General features: G+C 33.6%; 1 protein-coding gene across 1 annotated transcript in view; it reads right to left on the reverse strand.

The window, feature by feature from the left end:
* The window catches only part of LOC122792286 (uromodulin-like), a 360,676-nt gene that overhangs the window by 295,883 nt on the left and 40,347 nt on the right, over nt 1–24,446 (reverse strand). Inside the window, exon 4 of the mRNA XM_044060058.1 lies at nt 2,169–2,180. Coding sequence (XP_043915993.1) covers nt 2,169–2,180 — 12 coding nt within the window. The remainder of the gene's footprint in view (nt 1–2,168; nt 2,181–24,446) is intronic.

A 24,446-nucleotide genomic window follows, 5' to 3' on the forward strand; every position in this document is an offset into this window, starting at 1 on the left:
ATAGCTCATTAGCATACTAAGCCTTAATTGTCTGAGTTGTGCTGTCAGTATAGTTCTTGAATTCATAACCAAAATGGGAGTAGTGTTTGTTACAGTGTAAATAACTTCCTTTACAATGTCCAGAATGTTATTGTTAAGTTGGTCATAATAGATTTGCTAGATTCATAGTTTATTACTATCAATAGACGGGTCTATATTAGATGATCAAACTTTTAAAAGTTCGAACGTCATATGCTCGACACCATATGATCGTACTTTTAAAAGTTGGAAAAAAAAAATAAACTACATAAAAAAACCTACCTGAAACACCCCCCACTTTTAAATATGCCAACTCCGAGATTGCACTACAGTGCAGAAAAGGGAAATCTTCCAATTCTGCACTATACGGAGATCTCCGTTGAAACATTCAAACTTTTAAATGTTTGATCATATGATATAGACCCCAACAGACTATGATCTGTTTGTTGAGGATCTCCAAGACATTATCTTAGTTGATCTATTTGGCTACTGTTCATAGACAAATACCAAGAAATATATATTTTTATGTATGAGTACAGCATTGTGTTGCCTCTCAGTGAGGCTTTATGTCAGAGCCTCGGGCTTTTGTACTACTGTTGTCACTGTCCATACTTTTTACAAACCATCTAATGTAGGAAGTGAACAGTCTTGTAATATTTCTGCATACAGATGATCTGATGCTGCTGCATAGATCTATCTCAAGTACTATCTCTCGATCAGGTATCTAATAAGTGCTACCATCAGCTTCCTTGTTAATCCAGCCCTGGCTGTCAGTAGTTTGCATTCCCAAACTTATGTCTAACATACCTGACACCAATGTCATATACTTCATGGTGTCTAGCAAATTCAGAAATGCTAATTTTACATCAGCAGTTTATAAACATAATAGCTTTAAGTTAGAAATGCTTATGTAATATGTATTTACTTTTGTAGTGGGTCTCTGTGTGATTGCATTATGACATTCCAGAATCAGTTGCACCAGATTTTGATCAAAATGCCTCTGCAACTTTAAATTTGTCATAATGTAGATCAGTTATTGAACTCTAAGCCCAGTCTGAAATGAGGATGTTCGCCACTAAATATTGTGCTTTATCAAGCTGCTATTGCTTAAGTTCTGTGACTAGTCAGGGAGGCCTACAATTTTTCCCTAAACATAACTGCTTCCTTAGAATTCCATGCTTCCTGTGGTGCATCACTGTATTTTCAGGAATATCCTAGGATGATTGCCAAAAAGGGAAATTTGTGGACTGAGGTTACTACTTCTAACAGTACTTCTAACATCAGTACAAGTCATGCAAAGTTTCTACCCTCCCTGGGACAAAAACTGCATGACAAAGAAACTCAAATAATCATAAAGACTTAAAGGTCCCCCTGGCATTTTTTTCAACTTGTGGCACCATCAGCAAAATCCAGTTTGAGATATATATCCTTCCCTTGTCTGGTATCACACTTAGAGATATTGTCCCATTGTCAGTGTTGCTCGGAAACAGTGTCTCTTTCTTTATGGAAGAGTATCTCATTGTCTGGTCATCATAAATATGTAAACATGTGCTATGTAGTTGTAGGAACTCAGTAGTCTGCAAACTATTCAGCATTTTAGCCAAGACTTTTCCACTGGAGAGGTTTGATTTAATTGTTCTAAGAAATTATATGATATTTATTGGCTAGATGCTGTATATGTTTATCTTAAATACCAGTATGGCTAGTTTAAATTAACTATAGCACTGGCTGAAGTTAATTGTTTCTATTTCCTTTACCAGCATATTTCAATCATTGCGGTGAGCTGACTGTTATTTACTCGATGTGATGCCTTTGGACATCTCCAGTATAAGCATGGTTAACATACAGTTTGTGTGTAACAACTAGAGTATTGTATCACTTTTTGTCTAGTACATAGATGAAAATAGTTACTTATATATCACTTTGGTCTAAGCCATAGATAAAAGAGTCCTTTGGATCAATCCACTTAACCTGCTTAATCTATCAAAAATCAGTCAGTCAATAAACCAATTAACCATTCAATTAGAATAAAATACAAGAGTGGCAATTTTGCTAAGAAAGAAAAGACTTAGTATCAGCAAACATGTCAAAATATTTTATCAGTGCATCATAGGGTAAAAAATTTGATACAAGAATTGAAGTGTACTTACTAGATGATGTGTCTGTAAAAAAAGAAAACACAGTATGGTCACTAATTTGCTTTAAACAGAAACATCTTATTAATAATCAACATAGTATATAATAGGTAGCAATGTAACATACAGATGCTAGTGTATACCTACCTCTGTTCACCTTTTGTAATTATTTTCATCTGTAACCAGTTTTACCCAGTGTTGTCCTCTTAGTGTATTATATAGAGAGTTGTGATTGGGTCACTAATGTTAGATATTATGAATATAAGGCTGAAATAAATTCTGTTGTAAATATGCTGAAAGAAAAGGTTTGCTTGAATATATGTATAGAGTTTAAAATGTGCATTCATACTATATGTGTAACAGACAGGCTTTTCTTCACAGCATCAAAAAGAAAATGCCTAACAAAGCAATATTGGAAAACAAGAATTACACGATTTTCTCATGTTTGCAGAACAAATATCTATTAACAGACATCCTTTTCTATAAATTCAGAAATACGTGATGTTTTGCCAGTAGGAACAGCTTATACAGATGTTTCCTTTCAGATTTCTGTTAATGGCATCCTCACATCAGCAAAAGTGCTTACACGTAAATCACAAAAGGACAATAGAAAAGTCTAAAAACAGACATTATGTGACTTCCCACAGAAAGCCAGAAAAACATACCAAGAGGAAATAACATCTATGTGTGTGACTAGCTCTCTATATAACTATTGTAGTAGTTCAGTTATGTGAGAGAAGGACAGAGAGAGGTATTTTGTAGACGTCATCATTTATATCTGTAATGAAGGAAAACTTTGTAAATATATGCTACAAATCTGACAGACTATGTGTGTTTTATTATAAAATAAGTTATCTGTAACTGTGCTTATAGCTGCAAAATATGTTTCTTTATCAGTGTGCAATTTGAAAGGCTTGGTGCTTTAAACAGACTACAGATGGAATTATGCAAAGCTCTGTGTCGCTAATTCAGCAGTAAACAGCAGAGCAAGACTGTGTGTCTTAAGAAGATTTTGGATCCAGCAGGCATAGGAGCAGAGCACGCGAATTAAAATAAATTTTTCAATGGTGACCCTTTGACAACATTCCTAACCTGTATCCGAAAACAGTGAGAGTGAATGGGTAATGCTTTGTATAAGGTCACTCCTGTAAAAGCACAGTAACTAAAGTTTATGTGAAGTAATTCAGATTTCTACAGTTTTCTACAGTTTGCAGCAATAATACAGTTCATTAGACGTCTAAATCCAGTGAAACTGCATTGCAGAAAGGTGAACAGTTCCATAAATTCTCCAGAAAAGGTACAAGACAAAGTTGTAAGACTGAAACTAATAGTTTTGCTGTACCAACTTCACAAGTGACTACAGAAACTTGTCAGCCATCTACAGTAAAGCAGCTTGGCCATCTGCCTCTCTGTTCACTGGTAAGAAAATTATTCTGTATTACATACAGTATGAATGCCATAGAGGTAATAATAATAACAGAATAAATGTATATACTGCATATTAGCAAATGTAAAACCTTATTAGGGAAAGTTAATAGTAAGGCATTATGCAAATGGATTGCAAGTTGATAGTAAGGCATTATGCAAATGGATTACAATATTTGACTGTTATCTGAAACAAAATCATGTGTGGCATAAAAAAATGTTTATTGTGTGTACAATGTCATAAAAATACAGTGCATGCCACTAATATGCTGACATTATATTCAAATGTTAGACAGTTATGTTCTGTCACCAAATGTAAAAGGTTTATTTCAGAGATGCAACAACAGTCAAACCAGTTACTGATAGAACCTCTAGTACATTTTGTTACAAAAGAATGTAGTAAACTTCTAAAAGACAGACACAATGAGCTCAGGAAGCTTAGAAAAGTTATACACACATCTTTTCAAAAGTGCATAGGAGTTTTAGATTCAGCAGAACATGTTGCTAAAAATATCAGAAAGACCATGCAACATCACAGGAAACTGTTCAACAGCAGTTGCAGGATTAAGGAAATAAATTAGCTGGACTGACAGAGACTGGGAACTTCCTGCATACACAGCTAATCTGTGCAAAAGAAATATATTTTATAATATGTTTGTGTTTTGAAACTGGTTATGCATACATGCTAAGATCTGATGTCTGGACAAATCATTCTCAAATGTTTAAAACGTTCATTCAGTTAAAGCAAGACCTTTATCAGTACTACAGTAAAGTAGAGCATATGACTGCCATTCTTAGCATAGTCAAAAGGTACACAACAGTTTTAGTGTATAAAAATTTAATAAAAATAGTTACACTAAACAGTTCTAGTGCATAAAATTAAATGAAAATAGTTAATAATAAGAGTAAAGATTTAAAGTCACAAGACTGACATGCTTGTATAAAGATATACAGATACAAGACAGACACGCATGTATGTTCTTTTCATCTAGAGTACATTTGTTTACAATACACAAAAGCAAAAGGCAGACAACAGCAAATCTAAATAATGTAAATATAAACACATGTTAGTTAAGCTAATATCTATTTGTTTTTTACAGTTTTTTTATAATTGTATAGTAACACCAAACAGTTAAAGTTCTGAATTTTAAAAATAAAATCACAGATGGTATTAGTCAAACAGTTTTTGTAAATTTAATGGCAGGGCAGTTAAATAGATAAATAAATAAAAAAATACTGAAATCCATGTAAGCTAATTGTAATGTAGTATAAATGCATAGATATGCAAATCACAATCAAATTAAAGGAAAAATGCCAACATAATTAACTATAGTTTATAGAGTATAACATGTGAGCTCAGACCTTCCTAGACTAGATGAATAGTTACAGGAAATGTTGGAAAGATAAGATAAACAAAACTGATTGCCAGACAAGTAGTTTGAGTTTTTCTAAAGCATCATTGTTATTAAAACATAATTGTTAAAATGTTTACATGCAACACTATTTGGTAATTGTAATAAAATGTCACAATTTTGCATAGATGTCACTGATAATCTGTTTGCAAATAAATGTTAAAAGAAAAAAAAAATCTCAGTTGCATCAAGTACAGCCAGCAAATGGGCTATAGTATACATACAGTTCAAATCAATTATGCAGAAGGGTATAAATACCTACTAGAGGTAGTAAACAGCAAAAGCTTTATAAAAATGATCAAATCAGGCAAAAGTCCATAGTTTGTTAGTAACCTAATAACCAAAGTGTTGGGCTGACATACATTTTATTCTCACAGCATAAAGGAGATAAACAGTGCTGCAGTACTACTGGGGGAGATGTACTTTCTCAGTTTTACACTGACTGTATAAGCAGTACTGCACAAGGGTCTAAAATAAAGCTACAGGAAGAAATATTTCATTCCTTCTTGACAATACTCTTTTAGGGGGAGGGAAAAACAGGCATTAGTATATTAGAAATAATGGTAAACCGGATTAAACCTGACAGGATAAGATATTTTACAAGTTGTTAATAGCTATCATAATGGTTATTATTGTATTGTTTAATATTAAATTGTATTTACAACATGTTAAATTGCAAAGCTATTCACAAGATGACTTAAAATTGCTTTATTACAGCTTTACAAGAGAGAATAAAGATATGCAAAATGCATAAATGTTTCTAATAGCAAGAATGGTCACTATTTTTAATATGCTTTTAGCAAAACAATGTTGATATAAAAAAGCATGAATGTTTTTAATTGCTGAGTTTAAAACAACAGGACGTATGCCACTGGTGGCAATTCCACTAAATACTTCTAAAGAGACATAAAAATTTTCCAAGATTTTGCTTAATATTAATGTTATTAAATTTGTAAGATTAGAATAATGTACTTTATAGTCTCTGTATGTACAAATACAGAAGAATTCAGTACAAATTAAATTAATGTCTAGTAATGAATATGTGTGAGAAACCATGTTTTTAAAAAAATGGGTCCATGGTACCTAGCAGATTGAAATGCATGAATAGCAAACAGTCTGTGTAAATACATACAGTACAGGATACATTGTAATAAGTTCAAAAGTAATTTGTCAAGTTGTAATATCACTGGTTTTACCCCCAGTTAAAGGAAAATTATATTAAAATATTGTATTCATAGAGCTAATGGACTAATATGTACATAGCATTCTTTAAGCCCAGTTCAGTACTTTACCAAGATGTTAATGAGCAGTTCAGAAACATGAACACAATGTTATGGTTAAAATGACATTGAATCTGTATATTTTCAGTAGTGTATAAATGCTTGCAGTAGCACATAGTTCTTGTCTCTTATAGTTAATTCAACAGTTGCAAAGAGTTAATGGAACAGTTCTAAGTCATAAATTAAATGCTGTAATTGCTAAAGAATAAATTAATCAAATTAAGAAATAAAATTAAAGCAGACACAGCTCATAACTGATAAAATATTTTCACAGAATGGTCTGCAAAAGAAAAAGTTGTTAAATACATTCATTTTTGGTAGTAATACTTAATATAATTGTATTAACTGTGTAAATTTGCATTTTGACTTGTATCAAAAAAAGACTAAAGGTTTTGTTTCTTAATGTTTAAAAACAGAGGGAATTGTTAGATATTATGAATATAAGGCTGAAATAAATTCTGTTGTAAATATCCTGAAAGAAAAAGCTTGCTTGAATATATGTATAGAGTTTAGAATGTGCATTCATACTATATGTATAACAGACAGGCTTCTCTTCACAGCATCAAAAAGAAAATGCCTAACAAAGCAATATTGGAAAACAAGCATTACATGATTTTCTCATGTTTGCAGAACAAATATCTATTAACAGACATCCTTTTTTATAAATTCAGCAATACATGATGTTTTGTCAGTAGGAACAGCTTATACAGATGTTTCCTTTCAGGTTTCTGTTAATGACATCCTCACATCAGCAAAAGTGCTTACACGTATATCACAAAAGGACAATAGAAAAGTCTAAAAACAGACATTATGTGACTTCCCACAGAAAGCCAGAAAAACATACCAAGAGGAAATAACATTGATGTGTGTGACTAGTTCTCTATATAACTATTGTAGTAGTTCAGTTATGTGAGAGAAGGACAGAAAGAGGTATTTTGTAGACGTCATCATTCATATCTGTAATAAAGGAAAACTTTGTAAATATACGCTACAAATCTGACAGACTACGTGTGGTTTATTATAAAATAAGTTATCTGTAACTGTGCTTATAGCTGCAAAATATGTTTATCAGTGTGCAATTTAAAAGGCTTGGTGCTTTAAGCAGACTACAGATGGAGTCATGCAAAGCTTTGTGTCTCTAATTCAGCAGTAAACAGCAGAGCAAGACTGTGTGTCTTAAGAAGATTTTGGATCCAGCAGGCATAGGAGCAGAGCACGCAAATTAAAATACAATTTTCAACTAATAATAACCATGTTATCATGTCACAAATGCCAAGAAATTCACCTCAAGAGCAAGAAGTGAATCTTGGCATCCATATCAAGAACACATGATAACTGGTTATGATCAGTGAGAACCTATCAGAACTCTTAGTAGTGCATGGAGTATTATCTACTCCGTGTACTGCCAGTTACAAAAAAAACAAAATGTGATATGTTTTACCACTACTTAATGAATGCTATCACATAGAGATCAATTAAGAAAAAAGTCAAGGACAGTTTTTAATTATTGCCCTAATTTAAATATGTTACTTTCACAGACTGACATCTGTAAACGTCAGTGGACCTAGGAGGAAAGATATTCAGGGATATAAAGAACATCCTTTTCCTTATACTCAACCATCACAGTGCTTAGTGGGGTGTAACATTTGTTACACACCTTTCAAAGCATTGTTATAGCTGGGTTTCATAATATAGTAGTGTGTAACATTTTTTTCTGGTTTTGGAGTGTAATCATGGCAATAAATGCACTATGTATTATTTTTGACTAAACCTAATGATCCTGCAGGACCACAATATAAATATTAATCGTACCTCAGAATTTATCCAACTTCAATCCAAAAAGAAACTCACAAGTGTTTTTTTTTTAATCTTATATCATTTCTTTCTATCCTTTAGTGATTGCTTATGTTTAAAGTGACTCATATTCAAAGTGGGGAAGTTTAGGCTAAAACCCAACCTTAATATCAACAAGAATGCAGACCGATTTTGCAAGGAATTACGGAGGGTATGGTTTCTTGCTAGCAGCTGAATGTTCTTGAATCAGATCATAAAACATCCTAACTTATAATATAGTTTTCATGTACCTGTGCACAGGAAATTCTTTTGGGCAACATAGATGAAGAGGTGCAAGAAAAAAAAATTAGCGCATGTAATAAATAATCATTCCCAATCATGTACATTACAACAATTGTACCTTAAACACAAGACTAAAAGAGATTACTTTCAATCCCAGGACTGCAATTTGACAGGAATGTGATGTTGGTGGGATTATGGAGATGTAATCTGATAATCTAACATTGATGGGAATATGATGATGGGATTCAGCAATGTAATCTGATAATCAGACAATGACGGGAATATGATGTTTTTTGGATTTCAGAGCTGTAATCTGATGATTATCTAACAATGACAGGAATATGATAGTGGAATTCTAGCACAGAAATCTGATCATCAGCCAACCACTGGAATATGATGTTGGTGGGATTCTGATCTGTAATCTGATGATCAGATGATGGAGGGAATATGACATTGGTGGGATTCTAGAGCTGTAATCTGATGATCAGATAATGGTGGGAATATAATGCATTGTAGTGTCAGAGGCACAAAAGGTAGCACTCACCTTTGGTGCAGAAGGCTGTGGGTTCTATTCTCACACCAAGTAGATGGATTGATGTGCAACATGGAGGGTGGTGGTCATCCCTCAGATGAGACATTAAACTGAGCCTTCATCTGCCTAAGTAGCTGGCAGCTTAGGTGGATGTAAAAAATGCCATGGCACCTATTGTAAAGAGTAGGGATTCTTTATTTAAAACCTTATTTACAATACTATTTACAATTTTACTTTTTTATAATTTGTACAGTGTACAATTTTTCATTCCTTTCCATTACTTTCATACAATCATAGGTTCATAGGTTCATAGGTTTATACTAGGCAATCTGCCCTAAGGCATTTATAAGCCTAGCCCAAATTTTTGTGGCTTACGCCACCCCTTATATGAAAAAATACTGTGCCCATTAGTTTGTTGTGCCTCTGTCCAGCAGTGGCACAGAGATGATTCCTGGGATAAACCTACGATCTCCCATCCACAGGTCAAGATTTCTCTTGAACAGAGCCAGCGAGGTGCTCTGCCTCACATGGATTGGGATTTTATTCCACAGCATAGGGAGTCTCTTTGTGATAAATCTATCCCTCCAGCACGTCCTATTTATATCCGTGCTAAGGTTTAAGTCGCTTGCTCTAGTGGTTTTGGTGGATTTGGATTTTTTGAGGTGGAGCATGTCCATTAATTCCGGGTTGGACATGGCCTTGTATGTCAGGCACATGTCACCTCTGAGCAGATGGTATGCAACTGAATAGAGCTGGAGTTTCTTCAATCTGGCAGCATATGACAGATTTTGGAGTCCCTTTATCCTTTTGGTGAGGAACTTTTGGTGTCTCTCCAATTGCTGCAGATGTCGGGTGAGATACATCCCGAATGGGGCATTGTACTCGATCATTGGTCTGATAAGTGACGAGTACAGGGAACAATGACCTCACTAGATCTGGCTGTGAATCCTTCATGATCAGGTGGGCAATGTAGAAGGTCTTTCTAACCACTTTAGCAATGTGAGTGTCAAAGAAAGGCCACTGTCAACCTGGGTCCCCAGGTCCCTGATAACCTCTTCTGTGCTTAGTGGATTGCCACCTATATGGTAGCTTGGGGTTACCTTGTTTTTCCCGAAGGGTATGACTATACATTTTTGGCGTTTAACTTCAGGCCATGGCTCTGGCACCAGCTATCTGTTTCCGTGAGTCCCTTCTGAAGGATATCCGTGTCCAATGCACTTTCCACTATGGTGCCCAGTTTGCAGTCGTCTGCAAACTTTGTCAGCCAAAGTCCTCCCATGTTGGCCTGTACTTCTGAGAAGTAGATGCCGAACAATAGGGGGCCAAGGACCGAGCCCTGTGGGACACCACTTGTGACCGGCTTGGAGTCTGACATAGCGCCAGCAACTCTAACCCTGTGGGTTCTGTCCTTAAGCCAGTTTGCAACCCATCTTGTGACATATGGGTTTACATTTAAGCTGGTAAGTTTTTCTACAATACCCGAGTGGGGTATTGTGTTGAAGGCCTTTGCAAGGTCAAAGTTGGCTGTATGGACTGCCTTTCCCTCATCAATGGCCTTGGTGACTGTTTCGAAGAAGTCGACCAAGTTCAAAAGGCATGATCTGCCCTTGACGAAGCCAAACTGGGTCGGGTCCAATGTCTGCAAGTCCCCTATATCTTTGTTTATGAGCTCCATTATGATCCTCTCCATAGCTTTGCAGACTAGACTTGTTAAGCTTATGGGGCGGTAATTACCAGGGTCCATAGAGGCACCGCCTTTGTGGAGTGGGACCACAGTTGCCGTACGCCACTCCTTGGGCACGTATCCTGTGGTAAGGCTGAGATTAAACAGTTGCCTTATGTGCGGGTTTAATTCCTCATTTAGGTCGTGTAGCACACAGCCGGGGACACCATCCGGTCCCATTGATGCTGTGTTTTAGCTTTAGAGAGAGCAGCTTTCACCTGTGCATTTGAGATGTCTGGGAGGCTACACTCTGCTGGGATAGTTATCTCTCCTTTAAGGGGGGAGAGGGGGTGAAGTTTGCACTGAACCTGTCTGCCAGTATGTTGGCAATGTCTGTGGGTTCAGTGATTTTTGTATCATTTTGGACTAATTCTGAGCATATCTGGGAGTTTCCACCCAGGTTCCTAACATAGCTGAAAAAGGCCTTATGATTGTCCTTTGAATCCATGGCAATTTTTCTCTCAAAATTGGCCTTACTTTTCATTATTGTATTAATCTTCTATTTTCATTATCCTTATTTGACCCCCCACTCCATTTTCCACACCCACCATCTAATTTTTCATAAAATGACTGCTGGTCTCTATTTCCCCATTAAAAATGATTTCATTTATCCTTTCATTCCAAATGGTACACACAACATAAAATAATCTTTTGTCTATTTTACTAACATATTCCTCATTTTTATGGCTGTAAAATCCACACTTTATTATATCCATATTTATTTAATTTACCTCCTTTAATTTTCAAATAACTTTTCTTCACATAATATCCCCCCAAATTTTGTGACCCTTATACATTGTAAGAAAACATGTTCTGTAGATTATTCTTTACCACAACATATATAAGATTTTTCACTGATTTTTATAAAACATATTTCCTTTTACTGGTAATTTATTAATCACTAATCTCCATAAAAAATCCTGACATTCTACTTGCTTATTACACCATGCTTTTTGTACTTTTATAACTTTAACTTTTTCATCTGCTAGCTCAGACCAAGGATTAACATAATAATATTGTATCACAATATTTTATATCACACTTCTCATCTTCTAGTTCATCAATTTTTATTTTCCATAAAATAATTTTTTCATGTATATCTTCATTTATACATTCTTTTCCTTTTTTGCATTTTTAACATATCCCAATTGCACTCATATTTGTACTTTATTAAATGTACTATTAACTTTTCATTTTTATCATTTATCCCAAACAAAATTTTATGCAAATTTAAAGAAGCAGCATAAACAATTAGGTTTATTAACCATAAATCTCCATCTTGCTTATCCATATATAAGCCTCATGTCTTCAGTGGATTCAGTCTTGAACCTCATATAAAAGAAAGACATTACTTGTGGCATTTCTTTTTCATAGATTATTGGTAACATATAGACACCAGCTAAATATGTAATCTTTCCCAGTATAACTGAATTAATCAAATAAGCCTTTTTATTAAATGCTGTCTTGTATGTTTTCCAAAAAAAAAAAATAAAAAACAAGCTCCTTTATTTCATCTATTATCATTTTCCATTGCTCTTCACTTACATATTTATTCCCAAATCTTATTCCTAACACAGAGATTTCTTTCATCAAAAAAGTACTCCTCCTATATTTACTGTATCACCCAGCCTTTACTTTTTTCTTTATTTAAAGTAATGCCTATTACGTTTAAACATTGATGCACATAACATATGACTTCTTTCATCCAGACTTTTTTCTTGTAATCAATATAATATTATCTTCATAAATAAACATAACTGGAATTTGTACCCCTTCATTAGTGGTATAAGTAGCGCCTTTCATATACAAATTTATATCTCTGTCTAATACATTCATAACTGATAAAAATAATATACTATTCATGGGGCATCCCTGACTGTTGCCATTCTTTATATCTGTTTCTTTGCTTAACCATCGATTCGCTAAAATTCTTACTTTATTTTTATTCTGTATAGAGACACATGCATTAAGTTTCTCACTAATGTTACAGTCTTCCATAACTGTCCACAGAAATTTATGCTGTACTGTATTAAATGTTTTATTTAAATCTGCTATCATAATATGGTTTCATCCATCCAGTTTATAATATCGTCCATAATTTCTCTTACTATTGATAATTGCTGACATTCATTTCCCTTTAAACTATGTATGCTATCTTCCATAATACATTTCATTTTACTTTCCAGTCTCTTCTGAATTAGCTCCATAAAAATCTTATAATCTGCATTGTTCAATACTAGCGATCTCCAGTTTTCAGTTTTATCTTTCTTTTCCAATATAAATGTAAGTATACCATTGCATAAAGCTTTATACGTAAAACCTTCATTAAGAAGTGTATTTTCTGCTAATCCATAAAATTCTTATAAAAATTGGAATCCTATTCTATCTGGTCCTGAAACCAACTATAAAATAACCTTTCCAAGCAACTTATCTAGTTCATATAAGGAAATATCATTTTATTCTTTATTTACTTGTGTTAAATTTTTAACATGCTATCTTTTTTGTAATTTATATTTTGAAACATTTTCTTTATGTGATTTATTACAGTATCCATAATTTTCCATCAATCTTCTTACCTCATCTCTGTCATCTTTCATTTCCTCATTATACTACTATTCTCTTTAACAATACTACTCAAATAAACTGATACCTCTTCTCTTTTACCTACTAAGTAATATCTTTGCTTAAATAAAATTCTTTAATTTTCTATTGAGTCTTTTCATAAATTTTCAATTTTATTACATAATATTATTTTATTCCTTTCCAAATCCTTTAAAGCATCTATACAAATTGTTTTATAATTTGTTTTTTTTTCTACTTTTCTTACATCTGCTTGCCATTCTGAAAAACAATTATATATATATATATTTTTTAAAAGTTATCCATTACTTAGACCAGTTTTTGTAACACACTCTAGTGGAAAGGTAATCTTTCCATAATGGTATACTGATTTTCTTTCCATTTTCGTTTGATAATTTTTGTTTATGTTTATCCCTTTTTTCCTAATCTGATATACTCCTTATTTTCTGTATCTTTATCCATGTGGCTGAATGAATCTAAAAAGCCTGTTACAAGTGTCTCTCCCTTAGCTAAGCTAAGTTTAAACCTTGTTATACAATAAAATAATGTATTTCAGTCTTATATGCACTTCAGCTAGATGATCAATTATTTTTACCTTTCACTATTTTCCAGTTTATAGCTTCCTTGGCACTTATTTTAGAACCATATTTTCTATAATAGCTTCTGTTTCATTTATTTTGCTTCTCTAGTTCCTCTTTATCTTTTATTAGGACAGTTTCTGCTTTATGTATGTTGTTTTCACATTAGTTTTCATCCTTTTTTTCTCTAGATTAGAATCTATCCATAAATGCCCAATTTTGTTACACTTATAGTACTTCAATTCACACTTTTTTGCATCATGACCTGTTATCCCACAAATATAACATTTCCTCTTATCACAGTTTCTTAACAAATGATAATCTTTTCCATAGGATAAAAATCATGTTTTAGGTTCTCCCCAATATTTTACAACATGCATGTTACTTTCTACATTTATCATACTAGGGATATGAACATTTCTTTCTTTCTTCATTTTCAGTATGATGTGACAGTCCTATCCACCAAGCCATAATCCTCTGTTATCATGCACTTTGCTAATGTCCATAACTTCTTTAAAAAGTTTGCTTAAATGTCTCTTTAAAGCTTCTTTTTCAAATTCAGTTCCAAATTGAACATGTATTTTCTTTTTGCTACTATGTGAAATGCTTTCACCATATAAGATTTTCATGGATTACAGTTCTTTTTCTTTTTATACCCCCTGAAAAATATCTAGAACAGAACCAGTCTCAAAACTAATATTACAAAATGTCTCTTTATGAAATAAAAGCTCTTACCTCACTCCTAATGGGATCATTAAATTATCCCAAATGTCATACCTGTCCATTTCTTTTTCTTCTATGTTCTGAATTCTTACCATGAATTGCCTTTGATTGTTGGCATTTCCTTTCTTCTAGATAACACCTGACCAGTCAGCAACTCGCATCCACAAAGGCTCGGAAAACCAGAGATCTGTAGTCTTCTATTTATTAAATACAATGTACACCAAAATGTAAAAACAGCAGCAACAACGGATGGTTAAGTGCTTTCGTCTGTAACATGTCAGACTTCCTCAGAACCATATTTACTAGCACATCTCCTTATTTAAATAAATTTTGGCGCCAATATTCTCGTGACACCATATTGCTTCTTAAAGGAAAACACTATGTAAATATTGTCCTCGGTGTGTCAGTCAAGTGCTTATTCATTTAAGTATCAAAACATCGCTGATGCTCTGAAAAATCTAAAAAGTTCTTTGACATCAATTAAAAGTACAATCCACTCAGTAGAAACAGTACAGTACACAAAATATGCGAAAACAACACCATATGTAAAATAATAATATAAGCAGTGCATGTTATGAAATAAATATCCAATATGCAACTGTCTAAAACTACCCCCTTGTGTCTACTGCCATTAGACTGCCAATTTAAAAACAAAATTTAATTTGTTACTACTAATAGGTTGATACTTAGGTATTTCAAAACTTATAGTCACTCACTACACCTTATTTTAATAATGTGTTAGAACAATGTTTATTAGTAATTTATCAACTTTTGTTATAATTCCTTTCAAGTGGTCATGCAGTTTTTCAGTGTATGGTAGATCCATTTGGAGTATCAGTATGTAGTTATTAACCTGCATTTTTGTATTTTTTATTAACAACTTACTATTCCACAACTTAAATATATATTGAACATTTTCATGTTAGTAGTAACAAATTAAATTTTGTTTTTAAATTGGCAGTCTAATGGCAGTAGACACAAGGGGGTAGTTTTAGACAGTTGCATATTGGATATTTATTTCATAACATGCACTGCTTATATTATTATTTTACATATGGTGTTGTTTTCACATATTTTGTGTACTGTACTGTTTCTACTGAGTGGATTGTACTTTTAATTGATGTCAAAGAACTTTTTAGATTTTTCAGAGCATCAGCGATGTTTTGATACTTAAATGAATAAGCACTTGTCGACTGACACACCGAGGACAATATTTACATAGTGTTTTCCTTTAAGAAGCAATATGGTGTCACGAGAATATTGGCGCCAAAATTTATTTAAATAAGGAGATGTGCTAGTAAATATGGTTCTGAGGAAGTCTGACGTGTTACAGACGAAAGCGCTTAACCATCCGTTGTTGCTGCTGTTTTTACATTTTGGTGTACATTGTATTTAATAAATAGAAGACTACAGATCTCTGGTTTTCCGAGCCTTTGTGGATGCGAGTTGCTGACGATACCACTGGTCAGGTGTTATCTAGTTGGATTTTTCGTTTTCATTTCCTTTCTTCTGTTCATCTCTTATCTCTTTCCCTGAAGTTTCTTTAACAGTCCCAGAATACGATTCCTTTTTCTGGCAATCTTCTTTTACATTTCACCACATAGAACATCTTTTCCACTCTCTGGATCACTCTGCAACAACAATTCATCCAAAAAAGCATCCCTCAAAACCCTTGCAACTGGTGTGTTGTAATAAAACATCCATCATTTTTTTGAATGTTTGTGTCTGATGAAGAAAACAAATTATGCTGAAACAGCTCCACAGAATCCTGTAGATCCACAAACACCACACTGGCATTTGTCTCTGTGCTACCCACCATCTTGGATCTCTTTTAGTGCTGTTCTCCCAGCTGCCACTGCTCTAGTATCAGAACACTATTCTAAAGAGTATGGGTTCTTTATTAAAATCCATAGTATACATTATATATACATACACAAATCATTTACAATTATTTACAAATATTTACACTTTTTATCTTGCAGATCTCATTTGTAATTCATCTTCCAGTACATTAACATTATTCATTTACCTTCTTAAACCCCGCACTCTTTTTCCCCACAACCAAAATTGTATTTTGTTCAAAATTTCTGATAATATCCACTTTCCAGTATATTTTATTTTATTTATCCTTTAGTTCCAAATAATCCATATTTTTAAAAAAAAAAACAATTTTCTATCTAAATTATTGACATCACTTTGTTTTCTATCTGCATAACACCCATATTCGATCATCTTCATATTTATATCTTTGATACTTTTCAATCCTTTAATACCTTCCTTTTCACATATTTTGCCATAATTGCATTACTCTTTCACATTAAAAAAAACATGTCCAGTAGTCTTTACCTCACCACAGTAAATGCAACTTCTTTCTTCTATCTTTTTATATGGCATATTTGCCTTTACTGGAAGCATATTTATCATTGATCTCATCAGAAAATCTGTACATTCAAAATATCTTTCACATCTTCCCAACCTTGTTTTATAGCTTTTATCTTTCTCTCTCCCAAATGCCTCCATGGAAAGACATAATAATATTTATTCATTATATTTACATACCAGTCCCTATTTTTTATATTATCTATATTGGTTTTCCATAATAATTTCTCTTGATATATTTTTATTTCTGCACTTATATATTCTTTCCTTCTTTTTTAAAGTTTAAGTTTCTCCCAGCATTATTTAAACTTTTCTTTCATTATCCTTGTTATCAACGTATTGTCTTTTTTAACCATGTCAACACTTTATATGAATTCAATGGTGTTATTTGCACAGTAGGATTAAGTAACCCCAATACTTCTTCCTATTTTGCAACATAAAGTGTTCCTCTTTTAACCTGAATTAATCTTGATCCTCATATAAATGAAAACAACACAGAATGTATTTCATTCTCATATTCTACCGGTGCTATAAACACACTTGCTAAATATGTTATTTTGCCTAATATAATTGTGTTGATTAAATATGCTTTTTTCCCTGAATGTCAGCTTGTACATTATCCAAAACATACAAATGTTTCTTATTTTATGGATAATATTCTTCCTCTGTATTAATTTCTGAAGCTCATTACCAAATTCTATACCTAAAATCTTCTGTCTCTTCTCTATTAAACTGAATACCTGCTATTTTGCATGAGGATCCTAATCATTTAGTCTTTATTGAAACTTAAACCAATCACCTTTAACTCTTCACTAAGATCCCTAATAGACATTTTCATCCATTCTTCATTTTTTTGTAATTAACACAATATCATACACAAAAGAAAACATTAGTGGCACCTGAATTCCTTCTGCTATAAAGTATTCTGCTTCCCTCAAAGTTAAATTTATTTCATTAATGACTACATTCATTATTAATGCAAATAAGATGCTACTTGCTAGACATCCCTGCCTTATACCACTCTTTATTTCTATCTCATTACTTAACCAACCATTTATAACTAATCTAACTTTATTTCTACTATAAATGAAGCAAAAATATTATTTTTTTACTTAAGTTATATTCTTTTAATGTCTCCCATAGTGTTTCATGGTGTATCTTATCAAATGCTTTACTCACATCTCCTGTCAAAATTTTAAGTTCTGAATGTCTGTTTATCACATCATCTACCACTTCCCTTATTACCATCAAAAGTTCTTGACTCCCTTTTCTTTTTATCCCAAATATAGTCTCATTCAAGAACTTATTTACTTGACTTTCAATTATCTTCTGTATTATTTTCATATAAATTGTATAATATACATTATTTAACATTCTTGGTCTCCAATTGTTGCATCTATTTTCTCTCCTTTATTCCATATAATTTTCATCACTCCCATATATATTCTTTCATCTTCAATCCCTTTCTCTAACCATTCATTTAATACCTCTAAAAATATTTTTGCCAGTCTAGCATATCTTCGTACATTAAATATTCAATTCCATCCAATCCTATAGGTGATTCCAACTTCACTGCCTTCAAAACATGTTTTATTTCTTTCATTGTCATCATTTTTCTATCACCTCATTGTCTAATTCAGTTAATTTCTTTAATCACCATTTATGTCCTCTTGTGGTTTTACATTCCAAAACTGTTTCATAATATGTTCTTTTATTACATGCATTATTTCTCTCTGTCTATTAACCATATTTCTGTCCTTATTTCTTAATTGTTTTATTACTATTCTGTTTACTTTTATCAATTTGTTTAGGTAAGGTGCCACTTTCTCTTTATTTCCTTATAAAAATATATTTGCTTAAATAATGGGTTTTAATTTTTTTCTTGATTCATTTCATATAATTTTTTTTTCTTTTTCCACAAATCTTTCCCTATTACTTATTATATCTTTAAATGTCTGATAAATGATATTCTTATAATTAAATTTTCCTTATGGTCTTTTTGCCTTTTGCTATTCTAAAACCTCTTTTTTTATATTTTTCTTTCAAACTTTCCCACCAGCTTGTCCAGTCCTTATAAAACATTCTCATATCTATATGATCTGACCATAATTGTATAATCATTTTCTCACTTGTTCATTTAATTCCATTTTATTTATTCTTTTAAAGCCTCTACATATTTTTAAGTATCCTTCTTTTTCTTGTATATCTTTTCAAATTGGTACATGATCTGAAAACCCTGTTTATTTTATCACTTTGTATGACACTTTCAAACTCTCAGAAATTGTGAAATAATAAATTTATGTTTTCAAGTTGGCCTTTTATACACCCAGTGTTTATTATCCCATAAATGCCACTTTCCCCATTTCTAGATCTCTGAAATTACCTTGACATCTGTCCCTTATTTTCTCCTTTGTCACAATTAAAATTTCCTACTAATATTATTTGCATATGAACACTAACATAATTAAGAATCATCCTAAACATTATTTACCCTTGTTTCTGTAAAGGATGTATATATATTGCAACAATTATATATAAGTGTTTCTTTCATCTCACATTTAGTATTGTCATTCTCCCTAATATCATTAAAGTATAATCCAAAATTTCTATAGATTTTTTTATTTAAAATTGCTACACATGAGCATTTTTCTTCTCCTATATTCTTATAATTCAATTACTTGTCTTCTCTCTCTCTCCCCTTCTGTTAACATTCTAATATCTAATAATATTATAATATACATACCACTCATTTTTGTTAATTTATTGGTTTGGTATTGAAGTGCCACTCATTTTTGTTAATTTATTGGTTTGGTATTGAAGTGCCACTCATTTTTGTTAATTTATTGGTTTGGTATTGAAGTGCCACTCATTTTTGTTCTTGGATACATACCAAGTGGCCCACACCCTTCTAACACACCTAACCTTTGTACATTATTTATACTATTCACATTTATGGCTAAGATTTTTACTTTATGAAGAAAATATGTTTTACCCTCATCATTTTCCTTTTTATTCTCTCCCAAACCTATATTAAATTTATGTTTTCTATTTTTAAGTCTTTTCCCAATGGAGTTCCTTTTACTTTTAATCATCAACAACTTAGAATCCCCTCTTCACTAGAAGTACTAATTTCAACCTCTTTTTCTTTTGAATCCCTCATTCATTCCCGACTCTTTTATCGCTACCATTATATCTTCTGTTTTCCTTTCCACTTGACCCATTTATATGTTATACTCTAAAACACTTTCTTTCACTTGGTCTTCTTTCTCTTCCCCTGTTTCCTTCCCATTTACATCACAATCCATCCATGAATGCCCTGTCTGCTCAGATTTTAGTTCACATCTCCTTGCTTTGTGACCTGCCACAAATAAAATACTTTCTTTTATCACAATTACTAATTAAATGGTAATTTTTACCACAAAAAACTTGGCTGCCTTCAATATTTCACAAACCTTGTCTTTCCATCCACATTAATCATACTGGGTACATGTATTACGTTTTCATTTTGCATTTCTAAAACAACTACACATTCCTATCCCCTGTCCATATACCTCTGGTAACATCTAGTATCATAAATCGTTGTAATGTCCATGACATCCTTGCACACAGTCTTTAAATAGTCTTAGAATTAAATTGTACATATATTTTCTTTTTCGCCTGTGTATTAAATGCTTGCACAACATATAACTTCCAAAGATTGTAATTTTTTTTATTTTATAGTGTTCTAGAAGTTCTTCCATATACTGTCCTGATTCAAAAAAAAAAGTCTGAGTCTTTGTTAATGTGAATTAATGCTCTTAGATCTCTCGGAGCAACACTCAGTGGTGAAATAACATTATCCCATATTTCATACCTATCAAGCTCCCTTTCATTCTTACTGCCTATTCTTATATTATACTTTCTTTTCACCTCAATTTTCTTCGGTTCTCTTTTTTTCTCCCTCTCTTACAGTTTGTACATATGACGTCTTCCTTTCTCTTCTTATATCTTCTACTTCTTCTCGTATTCCCTCCATTATTTCACCCCATGACACTGCCTTCTCACTTCTGGTTTGCTCTGCTTGATTAAATCTTTTAAATAAAAATCCCACAACCCCCCTGACTGAAGGGTTGTAACAATACACTCCAATTGTGATTCAGCCTCTCCCTCGAACAACTTTAGCTGAAACAGCCTTTCAGTATATTGTGAAGGCTCAAACTGCTTCACTTGCGATTCCTTCTGCATAACCACCATCTCATCTCTGTCCTCCTCCCCTCCTCTGTATTACTTAGTATATCCCCTAATTGTAAACTTTCTTGTGAAGGCTCAACTGCCTTCACTTTTTTCCACCATCCTTTTCTCTACTCTCTGCAACATAGTTGCACACACCATTGCTTTCCATACTGGTCCCTGCTTCTGTGAGCTCCCTCCACACTCACACTGGAAGCAGGAAGTATCACCACCAACAGCATCCTTGTACACAAAGGAGTAGGGGAAGTTCTCTGATGTCATGGCCAAATATCGCCTAGTAATATAAATTTCACCTTAGGTCTCCCCTGAAAACAGGATATGAACCTAATGGGACCAGCCTGGCCAACAAAGGAAATAATGTTGGTGAGATTCCATAGCAATTTGATTATCTAACAATGATTAGGATGTTATGATGGTACAATTTGATAGTCTCATAGGTAAGTACTAGGCTAGCTGTCCTTGAAGACCATTTTAACCATAGCCAATTTCCCTTTTTGTGCTCAAATTAACCTACCCCATTGGGTTAGAAATTGGCATTACCAATCCTATGATCAATAATTATATATTACCCCTAATGAAAATAACTAGGATCATACTATAGATAATTTGACAGGACACATTCATGGGATAAAACATTTAGGAGCTGCCTCTGTCCATTAAAAATACAGGGGTACCCCAGGTAGTCCTGGGGTATATATTCTGCTTCCCATTAACAGATCCAAGTTGTGCTTCAATATTGTCAGAGATTAACTTTGTTTTATGTGGATAGAGAGTCTATTCCAGAGCAGCAGTATCTTTTGCGAGATATACCTATCCCACCAAACCATTCTGTTGATGAGGAAGAAGAGGTTTATATCCCTAGACCAAGCATGTCTGGTGCCATTTGACTTATTGATGTGCAGTAAATCCATCAGTACTGGGTTGGAGAATGCCTTGTATGCCAGACACAGGTCACCTGTTAGCAGTTTGTAGGATACTGAGTATAGTGACTTGGCTTTAAGTCAGTCCATGTAAGATATGTTGTTTAGACCTTGTATCCTTGTAGGCATTCCACTTTTTGGATGTGTCCAGACAAATATATGAAAAAGGGACATTATATTCAATGATTAGCCTAATGAGAGGTGAATAAAAGGGGACAGTGACATCCCTAGATCTAGACACAATCCCTTTGTTTATAATCTATGGAATATATAAGGTTGGTCAAAAGTAACATAACTGTCTGCATAAGTTCTCAAATCTGGAACAACTGGGTCAACTCTTAGACTCTATTGTTAATATGGTAGTTGCCTGGAATAGATGACTTAACAAAGGATACAATAATGCATTTTTTTGGCATTTACCTTCAGTCCATGAATTTGGTAGCAGTTATTTATTTGGGACAAACCATCCTGCAGGATGGCAAAGTTATTTGGGGATTCAATGACTGCTCCTAGCTTGCAGCCATCTACAATCTTAGTCTGTCAGAGCCATTTGGTATTTGTTTTCACATCAGAAAAGTAGATGCCTAACATGAGACGTCCCAGCACAGAATCCTGGGAGATTCTACTGGTGACTGGTCTCAGTGTGGAGGTAACTTCCCCTGTTTTGATTTTCTGTGTCATATCTGTGAGCCATTTGGTAATCCAGTGGGTAGCATAGGAGTTTATTCATAGTTTGTTTAGCTTTTCCACTATACATGAGTGGAAAATTGTGTCAAAAGCTTTGGCTGGGTCAAGGTATGCAGTTTGGACTGTTTTGCCTTCATTCATTGCTTTGGTGACCTTTTCAAAAAAATCCACCAGTTTGAGTAAGTGTGACCTGCCCCTTATGAATCCAGACTGAGATGGGTCCAGTGTTTGGAGGTTCCCTATGTCCTTATTGATTAGTTCCATGATAAATCTTTTCATGCCCTTGCATATAAAGTTGGTAAGACATGTGGGTTTGTAATTGTCTGGGTCTGTGGAAGATACTACTTTATTGCAGGTAAGTGCTCTCCATTTGCTTGATACAAAACCTGTATGGAGGCTAAGACCACCAGAAGAACAATGTTGGGAGGGGTGTGGCTAAATCATACTTCATGCTGTTTTAGATGCATCCAGGGATATTGTCAGGACCCATCAATGTACTACTTTTAGCTTTTGATAGCACTTTTAGGACTTGGTCTTGTGTGACAGCTGGATGCAAGACAGTTTCAGGTTTATCTTGAGGGACAGATGGAGGAAAGAGAGGGGTAAAGTTAGTGTTAAATTTATTGGCCTGTAGGTTCACTTTATCTTCAAACTCGGTATAGATAATACCACATTCACAATAAGCTCAGTGCATTGCTACACTGTACTTTTAAGATTACTAACATAACTAAAACATGCCTTGTGATTGTCTTTGGCTTGGGTAGCTATTTTAGCCTCAGACTTGAGATTAGTGGATTTTATTAAGCTCCCGAGTTGTTTGTTTATTCCAGTGACAAGGTTTCTAACATTCTGATAATTATTCTTCTTACTTTTGGCCAAAATTATTTTCCTTTTGTTAAAAAGCTTGATGATATTATGGTTTCACCATGTGAGCTTCTTTCTGGTGATTGCCCTGCACTTGTTCTTATGGGATACAGCTGCATCTATGCAGCTATTTACATGCTAGTGTGATATACATTTCTGCATATTCAGTGGAGTTAACTGGGATTGGTGGGGATTTGAAGCATGCCACAGTATCACTTAGACCTAGATAGTTTATATTAAAGAAATTTCTAAAAGTACCTTAGGTGGAAGGGATCTCTGGTTTCAATTTTATTTCAAAGGAGATTGCTTTATGGTCAGACCTAACTAGTGATGAAGATATGCAAAGGACAGTGCAAGATGCTCCCATATTAGTTAGGACACGATCCAAGATGTTATTCCCACTAATGGGCACTTTGACTAATTGCTCCAGGGTGTTTGTATTGGAAAAAGTCCAGGAATGTCTGTGCTTGTGTACTAGTGGTGGTGTAGGTTTCCCAGTCTATAGTTGGATAGTTTAGATCACCTAGCAAAGTGGTAATGTGTTTAATACTGAGTGCTTCTAGTTCCTGTGGACAGGAGATGTGACTTTCTTGTACTATAGAGGGAGTCCCATAGCTAGCTAATATATCATTCCAGACCCTTCTCATGGTTATTTGGACATGAAGAAGCTCTAACGCATCGTGCTGCTTAACCAGCCTTGATGTAAGTCTCTTCTGGATGTAGACTGAGACACCTGTGCAGTAGCTGGACTAAATAATCTGATGATCTGACAATGACATGAATGTGATGACAGTGGAATTACTACTAAAATGTACAGTTTATGAGGTATGTGAAAATGTAGTAACAATAGACTTAAGCTTGTATTTGACTGCATGCTTCATCAA

The sequence above is a fragment of the Protopterus annectens genome, chromosome 1.part2, assembly GCF_019279795.1.
Source record: "Protopterus annectens isolate FY-2018-M chromosome 1.part2, PAN1.0, whole genome shotgun sequence".
Lineage (NCBI taxonomy): Eukaryota > Metazoa > Chordata > Ceratodontiformes > Protopteridae > Protopterus > Protopterus annectens.